A 13,026-nucleotide genomic window follows, 5' to 3' on the forward strand; every position below is an offset into this window, starting at 1 on the left:
GCTGGTAAAAGGCTTACAGGCACATGCATCAAAGCTTTTTGCGATCACAAACGGTGCGAATCACAAAAATCGGCCGTTTGCGATCGAAAATGAGCTTTTCGGATGCATGAAGGGTGAAGGCCCTCGCAATTTGAGAATTCGCAAATATTTGTGAATTCTCAAATTGAGATTGCATTTAAGGAATCGCATTTTGCGATTCCTTAAATGCAATGCATGAAAGTTTAAAAAATACCGATTTCGCAATTAGGGGGAGCAAATAATTTGCGAAAACTTTGAAAAATGCACTTTTGTGCATTTTTCAAAGCTTCATGTTGTGCACACACATGCCCTTGGGGCATGTGTGTGCACAACATATGTGCACAGATTGATTTCAGGGGTGCAACAGGGTGTCCTTTGGACACCCCTGCACCCTTAAAAACGCATTCTCAATTTGCGATTCGCTAATTGCAAATTGAGAATGTCTTCCCATTCATTCCTATGGATCTTTAGGCCCATAGGAATGAATGGGAAGATATTCCTTAATTGCGACTCGCAATTTGCGAGTCGCAATTAAGGAATGTTTAGAAATCGCAAAATTTTCAGCGATTTCTTCATGCATAGGCTTTTGCGATTTCTTAATTGCGATTTCTTAAAAATCGCAATTAAGAAATCGCAAACGCCAACAATGATGCATGGGCCTGTTAGTACATCCGGCCCTAGCTATCTTCTGTGAGAAAATGTGCGACACACCAAACCATTAACCACTAAAATCCTGAGTCACAAAAAGTTTGTAAAGCTAGTCTATCATTGGAAAGTGCCTCCTGCATCTTTTATTCTCAAATCCCATACCAAGTGAAAAACTACAACTTTCATAGTTTCTTTTGTATTTGCCTGTCAGACCCACAGATTGTCCGCAAGTACGGTCTTGGGGGAAATGTGCGTTTACACACTTTATTCTTCTTTTGTTCGTCATATGATTTTTTTTCTTGTGGAAAAATTTCTGCCTCATGATAAAATATGTGTCCTGTGCCCTTAAAAACTGTGCTTTTGTACTGCAGTAGACTACCCTATTCACAGTGACCTGCTTAAATTTAAGTTTGCATGTGGAGATAGACTGGAAAAAGCTCTTTAAGTGTTTGTAGACACCCTTAAAGTTGCAATTTTAATGATGTCCACATTTGCAATTTGCAATTCAATGAAATCCCGGATCCTTGTTCTAAGATTCAAGGTATATCCTTTATCGGGGCAGGTGGCACTCTTTAAGCATCTAAGGTGTAAAAGGGCTTGACATCATTAAAGATGTGTGGGAAGGGGCAAATGCTATAGTGTGCTCATTAACCCCTTCTACACTCATGACGAGCTGGGCTCGTCATGAGGTAGCCTCCTGCTACGCTCATGACGAGCCCAGCTCGTCATGTAACATGTGTTTTTGTTGATTCCAGCACACAGCGGGAAAATGCATAGCATCGATGTGGTTAAGTTCCAATCGCTAACTCCACACTGTGGCCAGGAACACCATGCAGCTCACCCCTCCTATTCCAAAACAGGAAATTCGGCATTTGCGATCGCAATTTAGCTAAGTGGGATGTATTATGGTAAAACTGCCTCGCAAGTTCCTTATTTTGCGATTGCATTTAGGGAATCGATTCCTTAAATGCAATGTAAGAGGCACAGAAAAAGTGCAATTTGGGCTTAAGGAATCACAAATTACCACCAACTTCAAGTTGGTGGTAATTTGCGATTTCTCTGATACATGCACTTTTTTGCATTTTTCAAAGTGCCATATGACGCACATTGATGCCCCCAGAGCATGTATGTGTGCCACATGTGCACACATGCACATTTCAAGGATGCAAAAGGGTGTCCTATTGACACCCTGGCACTCTTGAAATTGCATTCTCAATTTGCGATTCTCTAATTGAGAATCGCAAATTGAGAATGTCTTCCCATTCATTCCTATGGGCCTCTAGGCCCATAGGATTGAATGGGGAGGTATGCAATTCGCAATTAAGGAATATGTAGGATTCACAAAATTATTTGCAAATCCTACATACATAGCGTTTTGCGAATCTCAAATCGCGATTACCAAAAAATCGCTATTTGAGAATCGCAAAACCAAACTTTCATACATATGGGCCTTAATCTCTTAAAATTCAGTCATAGAATGGAAGACAGTTAAATACATCAGTGATATGAAAAGCAAGTAAACGCTTCACACAGGTTGTATAGCATGTGACAAAATACATTCAGCCATGACACAGCAGTGGTAAACTGTTTGATATTGAGGATCAACTCCCCCAGTTGCATGCCCTTACCAATGGCCGCATTGCAGACTGCAAAGCATCTTCTATTTTCATCCCCCACAGAGGCAGGCACCCTGTGCCAACAATTTCCGTTCGTTCTCCACCAAGAGTCAGAGGCAAATAAAACCATCAACATTCATTTGTTCAAATTCCATCCTTGACTAGGTGAGGTTTGAAAAGTGACATACAAATGAATACAAACGCACACATCACCCGGGAACCGCATAACACACTGTCTCTGCCGGGGCACCTGGTGGTGACCAGCCTCCAAGCGAAGTGCACATTAATAATCAATCCCAGGCAACCTAGGGTTTTGATGAGATGTTTTACGATTGTCATCTCCATTAAACCCTGATGTACAGATGAAAGCCTCACTGCGGCTTGGCAATAATGAAGAGACGCATTGAGGTATATGCATAAATGGCCTGTTGGTGAAGCCTGACATCCCAAGAACTCTCAACGCATGTGCTCTGTGACCAACTAGGATCCACCCTATTGAGAATCCAGCCCCTGGCGTGGAACTTTGGACCTTTGTGTCCTATAAGATACGCTTACTTATAGAACTGGATTCCAATAGTTCCCATTGAGTAGGTATCCTGCTCTATTCTTTAGAAGCCCAGATACCTCATATTGTCATTTGGTTACGCTGTCATCCAAGGGCTTGGTTTTTCGCATATTGCATATAAATGATGAATGTAAGACTAAACTTTGGGTTTTATTTGTGGCGGGACCAGTGTTCACTGCAAACTTTTGATACTATTAACAAACTCCTTTTTTGACTATTGATTGATGCATTTTTTAAATTCAACTAGTATATATCCCTGATGAAGGACCCACTAATGCAAGCAACTTGTCCCTGCCGGGGCACCTAACAACACTTTAGCCATGCTTCAAGAACTATCAAGGGCAGGTCAGCCCACACTCTAACCAGTCCCATACCCTAAAGAACCTCTCTGTTGATAAACTGAAGGGCACTGTAGCATCTGAGTACCATTCCTAAGGCAAGACCAAGGGACCCATTTAGTGCATTGTCCCTGCTGGGGCACCCGTGACAATTTGGTCACACCCCAAGAAACATCGTGGGCACCAGGGCTAGAAGGCCAGGACCACCGACAGGTCATTACCCCCTCTAATCAGTCGCATATCCAAAGGACCTCCCTGTAAAAAGGTGTGATGATAACCTCAAGGGCACTATAGCATTTGAGAACCATTATGAAGGCAAATCCCAGGGAGCTGCTTAGTGCATTGTCCCTGCGGGGGCACCCCGTAACAATTTGGTCACACCCCAAGAAACATCATGGGCACCAGAGGTAGGGCTAGAGGCCAAGACAACTGGCAGGTCAGCCCCTTCTCCCCAACTCGGCCCCATACATAATCAGATCCGGTGGATGACCTCCAAGGTTTTTGGATAATCTCATAACTATATTATTGATTGAAGTTGGAATATTAGAAAATTATGCAGTTACCGCACCATAAGACTTTGTGATATTGCATACTGCCTATCATGGAAGAACAGAACCAGTTGTCGCGACTAGTACTTTTAAGCCCTGAGGTTTGTAAAGTAGTACAATGAGGACCTATTCACAGCACTGGGGATAGCAGTCTTTCCATATGAGTAACCAAGTATGACAGATACTCCTATATGGCCCATTACAAATCTGATTGCAAATAAAATACATATTTTGCAAATCTGTCCTAAGAAGAGAGTGCATAATAGGAACATGTTAGTTTGGATATGGTAAAACGTAATGGAGCACATGATAGTGGTAGCAGTAAATGATGCCCTCGCTTAGCCTGGCAACTGCAATATTTCAGGCTTGCTAGTCTCCACTTTAACTGGTACAAGTACTGTGCAATTTGACATATTGGGGAATGGCCTGAGAAGTAGCAAAACCAGTTACAAGTTCTAATTATAAAGTTGATGCCCTGTACAACTGCCACCTCATGCAAAGTCAAAATTATTTCTCTCCCCTATGTTCTTAAATCAATCAATCAATCAATCAGTCAATCAATCAGTCATTTGTAGAGCACACTACATACCCGCGAGGGTCTCAAGGCGCTGGGAGGGGGGGGGGCACTACTGGTCAAACAGCCAGGTCTTGAGTAGCCTCCTGAAGGTCAGACGGTCTTGGGTCTGTTGTAGACTCAGTGGAAGGGTGTTCCAGGTCTTGGCGGCGAGGTGGGAGAAGGATATCCTGCTGGTGGTTGTTCTTCGGATGCAAGGGACGGTGGCAAGTGCGAGGTACAAGGGTGCCGCTGAGGGTGGAGTTGGGGTCTGTGTGGATCTGGAAATGCATGTGGTGCTGAGAGTGTCGTCGGTGCTGGTCGAGACCCTGATTCTGTTCTTGTGGACGATCGCGATTCCTCCTCCAACATTGGTGCGGTCTCTGCGGGTGATCTTGTAGCCGTCTGGGATGGCAATGGCGATGTCGGGTGCGGAGGAGTTGTTCATCCAGGTCTCTGTCAGGAAGGCGACGTCCGGGGATGAAGTGTCGGGCAGGTCCCAGAGCTCGACGATATTTTTGCGTGCGGAGCGGGTGTTCAGTAGGATGCATCGGAGGTGATTATGGCCTTTCTTGGAGGGTGGTTTGGCGGCTCTGAGGCTGGTGTAGCTGCAGTTCCGGCAGGTGAAGCGGCCCTGTGTGCGTTTCAGGCGGCTTTGAAGCAGGTGTGGGTCCATCCGGAGTTGAGAGTGTGGAGTGTGCTGGCATCGTAGCGGTGGCAGTCATCGTGATGGGCGCGGGGACCAGGGGTTCTGGCGCTGGGCGCGGTCCAGGCACGGACGGGCGCTGACGGGCTTGCCTTAGAAGCACCTTCGGTGCGCCAGCGGCGCGGCCGCCATATACGGAGAGGTGGGAGGGAGGAGCAGCTGAGAGGCGGGAGGCAGGGCAGGGGGAGCGAATGGGCGGTCAGGGTGGCGGGCCGAAGGGGACGCAGCGGCTGGAGTGGGAGCGGTGAGGGGCGACGAAGAGAGCAGAAGGCAGAAGGGCACCAAATTACGGGGGCAACAAGGGAACAGAAGGCAAAAACGGGCAGAGAAACACAGGGGCAACGAAGAGAACAGAAGGCAAAAACGGGCAGAGAAACACGGGGACAGCGAGGGGAATAAAAGGAAGAGAGGGCACGAACCAAATACAGGCACCGGGGGAAAGCAGACAACAGCAGTCACAGACACCAAAATAACAATAAGGCAATACAATAAAGATACAGCTGATGATACAAACCTACAGCCTACCACTGGCCACCAGGGATGAGGCGCAGGTGGTAGCCTGCGGGTGGAGGAGGGCCTCGAACTTCCTCAGCAGCGGCAGCTGGGTCAAGGACACACAGGCGGTGCTGTGCGGAGGGGGAGCGACCTACCTAGCAGGGTCAAGGGTCGCTCTCCTCACCGCGCAGGGGCCGCCATATATGGGGAGGTGGGAGGGAGGAGCAGCTGGGAGGCGGGAGGCAGGGCAGGGGCAGCGAATGGGCTGGGCGGTCAGGGAGGCGGGGCCGCAGCGGCTGGAGCGGGAGCGGTGAGGGGCGACGAAGGGAGCAGAAGGCAGAAGGGCACCGACTTACAGGGGCAACAAGGGAACAGAAGCCAAAAATGGGCACAGAATTCCAGGGGCAACAAGGGAACAGAAGGCAAAAACGGGCAGAGAAACATGGGGACAACGAAGGGAACAGAAGGCAAAAATGGGCAGAGAAACACGGGGACAGCGAGGGGAACAGAAGGAAGAGAGGGCACGGACCAAATACAGGCACCGGGGGGAAAACAGACAACAGCACTCACAGATACCAAAATAACAATAAGGCAATACAATAAAGATACAGATGATGATACAAACCTACAGCCTACCACTGGCCACCAGGGATGAGGCACAGGTGGTAGCCTGCGGGTGGAGGAGGGCCTCAAACTTCCTCAGCGTCAGCAGCTGGGACAAGGACACACAGGCGGTGCAGTTCGGAGGGGGAGTGACCTATCAAGAACCCATGTTCTTGATGGGTCATGGTGCAGTTTGCAGTGACTACCAGCCCAAAGCTAACAGGGTCTTTGAAATTCTGAATTCCTGACAGCTAGCTTGTGGGACTGCTAGGCTACAAGTGTTGGGGCCTCAAATACCTAGTTTGTAATGGCCAAAAACTAGAACAAGATAGCTGTCTCACCTCTCCCTGTTAGAGCATGCCACAACATGCTTGCTGGCAAACAAATAGAATTTTTAGCGCTCTCCAATCCTTTAAAATACGGCCCGTAGACAAATGGGCCCCTTAATGAGAATGCATACAAAAGTAAGTGATGTAGTCATCACTGCCAACAGTTTGCCCACTGTGCCAGATGGATCAAGGCCCAATTTATGCCATTTCACAGGGTTGAAGTCATCCACTAATAATAGGTATGTCTCGTTTCTCCGAGTCACGTGGCAGAAGAACAGGAGTGGTGTTTTTAAGACCAGTGATGCATGCCCTGATGATGGCATGCCTCATACCTGTATGGAGCTGTGGGGGTGGAGCATCCAGGCTCGCTTCCTGCGAGAACTGGGCGACTGGTAGGATGATCCCCTCACCCCCGTGGGTACAACCATGACCTACGCATCTCCTCCGTTCGCCAAAACCAGGAAGTGAAGCACACAGCCTCCTAGAATCCACTGGCCAATCATAACGCTTCCTTAACAGCGTTGTGATTGGTCTGAGCGCCGGTGTTTGGCATTCAGACAGGGGTTGGTAGGCTGGGCATGTTCTCCATCCAGGCTGTAGTGCAGCCTGGGTGGAGAACATGCACAGTGCGCATGATGCTTTGGCCGGCCCGAGCCGGCTGGCCAAAGCGTCATGCGCACTGTTGGTGCTGCCATCACTCTTCCTTCCTGAGCCCAGCCCAGTCCAGCCCCACCCCATCAACTGCAACTTGAATACAAAAAGCAAAATGATAATAACGTAACTTTATTATCCTTTTGTTTTTTTGTAATCAGCTTGCCACTGAAGGAGTGGGGCGACACTCCTCTGCCTTAGCGGAGGAGCCGCCACTGATGACTGCCGCACCGCTGTGGCCCATGGAGCGACTAAAGGCGATCCTTTATTAACTGTAGGGGTCACCCTCTTATACTTCCCCTATGCCTTTTGGCATGCCCATCCGTCTTTCATGTTATACACCATATATACATTAAGCTGCTGGGAGGTGTGATTGCTAACGTGGGCATTCTCTTGCACACTAATGTCGCTGACACTCTGCTTCAGGCTCGGGCTGGGTCAGAAAATAAGCAGAATAAAAGCAGCCCCCTCCTAGAAAATCAGGTAGCTAAAAAAGTGGCCCACATTTATAAATCGGGGCAGTTTTTTACTTGAAAAGGCACATTGTTAAGGGTTTTAATCAAGGTTTGAGGGACTGAATGTGACAATATCAGTGACATGAACAATAAAAACTGTTCCAGCAGACCCTAAAACGGACCCACAAACTGCCGAGAACAGGTCCACACACTGACCAGTCTGACCAGCTCTTTGCCTTGATAGGCCCGCCCGACCTTGTGCCTCTTTATCGTCAGGTGTTAGCACTTAAAGGCAAAAAGGACCGAAAGCGCTGGCCAACCACCATTTTGTCAGTTTTAAAACGGTCTAACGTGAAGTTCCTGCTTCTGACTAACAAAAATGCATCGTGAGTTCAGTGTTATGTACTGTAAATATAATGTTTGATTTGTACACTTTATATTTTAATAAAAACACTTGAACAAAAAAAAAAATTAGCTGGCAGTACTTGAAATGGCTTCCATTCTTACCTTCTTCATCCACAACTTACTTCCTCTTGGAACAGCCTTTAATCTCCATGTAAATAACTCAACAAAGTCAACATATTGTCAACCTCTCAGCCCTGTAAAGTAAGAGGTATTTAATGGCAATGAAGAAAGAGGTGGAGCTGAACTGTGCCTTCGGTTCTGCTAATTGTCTTCTTGCATGTAGAAGGGATTCTCCAGTTGAGACTCTTGGTACAATGTTAAAGTAACCCATATATTTAATGCACAACTGTGGCATTGGAGAGGGTTGGAGATGACCCCCACGGTGAGAAGAGGGGGCTCAGTTTATTCCAATATACACCTTTCTTATTCTAGAATATTTATTTAGTACAGTGTCATATAGCTCAGTATCTGTTCCATCGGGCGTCACAGAGCTTTAGACAAGACGTTGTGGATACATGTCAAGAGAGACAAGTTTTTTCCTGGAATACTTTAAGTATAATAGAAGTTTCTACAACCATTCTGTATATATAAATACGTGACAGTACAACGTATATAGGGTTTGCTACTTTACAGGTTTACATTGTTAGTTTTTACAGTTCCGTATATATGTACATTCTGGATTTTAATCTATCCGAACTAACATGTCATTAAGGCCATCTTACCTTGATAGAGTCCTTCTCTCTTTTACAGCCTTTGTGGTGGCTAGGGCGTGGAGTTGGGGTATTTCCAGGTAAAATGATTCCAAGTATCAGGTTGGAAGGATAACTAGAGGGGCTGGAGTATAACACCCGAGGCTCAACAAAAATGTTTATCTTCAGTTTACCAAAAGAAGTGGGAAAAGCCAAAACATGCGTACCATTAATTTTTATGAGTTTTTACATGAAGATTGGGAAGGATTTGGCTAATCTGAGATCAAGTGACAGAGGACTTAAGTTTAACTATGCATAGCAACAAAGCTGTATGGGGAAGTCTGTAGTAAAGAAATTGACTTATATTCATAATAGGGTCAAGAAAATGGAAAGACAGTTAAATGCCACTGAATGGGACATAGAGGAATGTGGTGCCCACCCGTGATCCAGATGAAGGAATATGCCAGATTGAGTAACTGTGAGTTCCTGGTGATTGTGGGAAAGTTGAATGGGACAACACTATGGTAACTGAACAGAGTGCCTTAGGAGCAGTGTGTGTGAATTACTCCAGGGGGCAGATGCTCGGCAAGTACATCCAAGTGAGGAAATTAGCTAGCAGTACTTGAAATGGCTTCCATTCTTACCTTCTTCGTCCACAACTTACTTCCTTTTGGAACAGCCTTTAATCTCCATGTAAATAACTCAACAAAGTCAACATATTGTCAACCTCTCAGCCCTGTATCCACATGCTGTGGATACATGTCAAGAGAGACAAGTTTTTTCCTGGAATACTTTAAGTATAATAGAAGTTTCTACAACCATTCTGTATATATAAATAGGTGACAGCACAACGTGCTGGATGAAGACCAAGACTTCCGGATGAAGTTTGAATCCGCTCTTTATTACGGTTTACTGTTAATTAGAGATGATTCAGCATATTTTTGGCAGAGGAAGAAATTACATTAACTATTTTGATGGTGGGTATGGCTATTCTCGAGGGGTGACTACCTTTTTTGTGGGATGCGGAGGATGCTCTAAAACGTATTCATTGAAGCAGCAGTTCTGATGCTGCCCACACTAGGTAAAGCGGGTAGGAATTTGGCACATAAAGGCACTTAATTTAATGAACGTGAATATAAATATTGTGCAACACCCTCCTAGTGAGGTTATCTACTTTGGTCTCTAAACTAATTAATTAACATCAATCATGTTTCATACCTGGTGGGCACAAAAGGTGTAACTTGAGGCAAACTTCCGTCTGTTGAATAATCATAGGGAAACTGATGCACCCAGAAAAGGGGGTGGGCTGGAAACGCAGAAGGTATTTCATACCCTTGACTAGCAATGTTGGTATTAGAGATGATGGCTTGGGCAACAATTTGTAGAAGTCACATATGTTTGTACTAGTCCTCTGACACCAATTACCTTCCTCCTGGTCCTTAATTTGAATAACTTCGTCCACTTGTGGTTGTCTTTCCCTATGGGAAACGCGAGGTTATTGAAAATGATAATCCTTAGGTTATTACAAAATGTTCAATGTATGGACCTGGTCATGCCCATAGCTGACACTGTGTTGCACCCGTAGATTGTTGCTGAATTTGTTCTGGTACAGGAAATGTTCAAAAGTGGTGCTTTTAAGCCTCAGTTACCATATGGCAAGGGCATATAGTGGCTTCAATGTTTGAGGCCCATATCTCTGCAGTGCTTCAGCATGTCATACCTTGGTTTCATGAAGGTCGTTTAGACCCCAATGTATTCCAAGATGCTTAGATTTTAAAGCCACAATTGGAATTGATTAAACAATTCATGGATCAAAGTGATTCCGAATTCCGAAGATGGAAAGTGTCAAAAGTAGATCGCTACAGTTTAGTCACACTTTGCAACTAATGTGGTGCAGGTTAATGAAAATATCTGGGCAGAATGTAATGTTTTTCTGAGGATCAAATGCACCAGAGCGATATTGGCAGCCAATCATGAGGTACAGAATTTAGGATAATGATAATGTAGCTGGCCGTTTAGTCAGTTCCGTGCTTGTTAGAAGTCTAGAAATGATGTCTTCCAGTTCAGTAGAAATGGTGAGCAAAAAAACTTGGAGCCCGATAATTCTTTGTAAAAATGTTGTGTATGTTCTTCCCTTGTCAAACTCTGCAAAGCTAGGCTTAATTTCATATTATATGTAGATCTATTTCTTGATGAAGCATTTCTATCAGAAATTCTCCACATACAGTGTATTAAGCCATAGGCGGGGACTGGCTGTGTGAATGCCGGTGTGCTAACAACGCATGTCTTGAATTGAAAAAGCAGAAAGTGTGGAATCAGTGCACCTGTTAACCACCTGCCACATGTCTCTGCTTCAGATTTTAAAAAGGCCTACACACATAATCAGCCCAGACTTCCTGCAACAAAGATCTGCCATCCTGGACTCGGATATTGTCAATGAGCACGAGGCTCTGGTTTTAGACTGGATCAAGACCATTGACCAAATTCTGATGGAAGCGGTGGATGAAAGGTAGGTCGATAGAATTGTCAAGACACATCTATATCAACTGGAATATTCATGACTTTGGTTATCTGTGGTTTAATTTGGGGCAAACTCTCCATTTTAAAACAAGCGCAAATGTATTTTGATGTCGTGGTGCGCTCAAATAATACCATGCCCGACCTAGAACAGTGGCAAATATACATTTGCTCCATCAAACTGTGCAAGAGCAGAGCCATCGCAACCTTCAAAGCAATGGTCGAACACGTCGAGTGCCATTGTCTGCCTGGTTGTATAGTCTGAATGAAAGCTTTATTAACAATTGCTTAGTGAACGTTTAAAGGTACATCCTGTTAATTTTAAAGCAGGATTTACTACATACAGCCATTCTTTCAAAGCCAATTACTTTAACTCTTTCCAGGCTAACACGCTACTGTTGTGATTGCCTGTACTAGTGGCAGATGGTGATCTTTGAATATGGTAGGAATTATACTTGCAGCACACAACATTGTTTTCAAAAGTTGCCTTTGATGTTGCCTATATGTTAAGATTTTCATCCTGTGTGAGAATGCCAGCATTGTGTCACGGTTACCCCCTTATGCCTAGAATTACATACAGTATGCTAATACAAGAACTTTGGCATTGACACTGCTCACATATCATGGATGACCTGGATCAAAAAATAACTTCATACGTCAGAGCCCGCATTTGATTATAGTTTGCGTTCCGCTGTTGATTATAGTTTGCTTTTCCCTATTTTAACCCCAGCCTAAATACGCCATTGTTGCCCTCTCTGAGTTCAAGAAATACCTCCTGTATGCTAACAGCAGAATTTTATCGTAGATGTGCCCATATGCCAAGTATTACTTCCAGTATGTCGGGGCCTGCATTTTGCCATGGTTACCCTTCCTCTTGCCAAGATTGACCTCTAATATGCAACAAGCAGCATGCTGTCTTGAGTGCCCTCATAAGTGAAGAATTATCTCGAGTATGTCCTGGCCAGCGGCTCACATGAATAAAACACGCTAACACTGACACTCTCACTCACACTAACTCCCTCTTTCAGTAAGTGGTGTAACAAAGGCCCCTGAAGTGGGGAGGAGCCCCCAAGTTCCAGCGGCCCCCCTCAGCACAGTACCCCGGCTCGAGAGATCCTAAGTGAATCCGGAGGGAGTACTTTTCAGGGGGGGGGCACTCAAGTTTCATTACGCCACTGCTTTCAATCACTAGCTCGACTTCACTCACTCTAATTCATTCACACTCTCACTTACTCATTTGCATCCATGCTCCTCCCTCTAACTGACGCTCACACACAAAAGTACTCACGCTCTAATCCTCATTGAGTCTCACTCTTACTCCCAGACTCACTCACATGCACTCTCTCTTTCACAATCACTGACTTTTTCACAACTGCTGATGTACAGGTGGCTGTGTTTTGATCTCCTGGTGTACAGGCAGTCAACTTTAATATATAGGATCCAGTAAGTCTCTGAGGACTAGAGGCCCTGGTGTAGCTGTACTTGCTACACCCATAGCATACTCCCACTTCCTCTCAGAGCCTCTTTCTCACTCACTCTGTCTAACTCACTCATACTCCTTCATTCATATCCTCCCACTTACATTCACATATTCATACTCTCTCTCACCGATTCTCACTTACTTTCACTGTCATTGACACTAAAACACACTAACACACTGTCACTCAATCTCATTCATTCTCAATCACTCACAAACACACACTCACACATGCACAGAGAAACAACTTAGTTTTTTCTTTACTTAAGTTGCCTCCTTTGCTGCTGACACGGGGGATCCATGGCAGCAGCAGGGCAGGAATCTGGACCTGGACAACGGAACCAGCAAGACATGGCTCCCAATACAGAGCAGGACTCAGCAGTAGGCCTAGGATTAAAACGAGGAAAACCCAC

General features: G+C 45.3%; 1 protein-coding gene across 1 annotated transcript in view; it reads left to right on the forward strand.

The window, feature by feature from the left end:
* Positions 1-13,026, forward strand: part of LOC144762435 (dynein axonemal heavy chain 5-like) — a 1,437,549-nt gene that overhangs the window by 71,379 nt on the left and 1,353,144 nt on the right. Inside the window, exon 4 of the mRNA XM_078647616.1 lies at positions 10,977-11,128. Coding sequence (XP_078503742.1) covers positions 10,977-11,128 — 152 coding nt within the window. The remainder of the gene's footprint in view (positions 1-10,976; positions 11,129-13,026) is intronic.

The sequence above is a fragment of the Lissotriton helveticus genome, chromosome 6, assembly GCF_964261635.1.
Source record: "Lissotriton helveticus chromosome 6, aLisHel1.1, whole genome shotgun sequence".
In the NCBI taxonomy this organism is placed as follows: domain Eukaryota; kingdom Metazoa; phylum Chordata; class Amphibia; order Caudata; family Salamandridae; genus Lissotriton; species Lissotriton helveticus.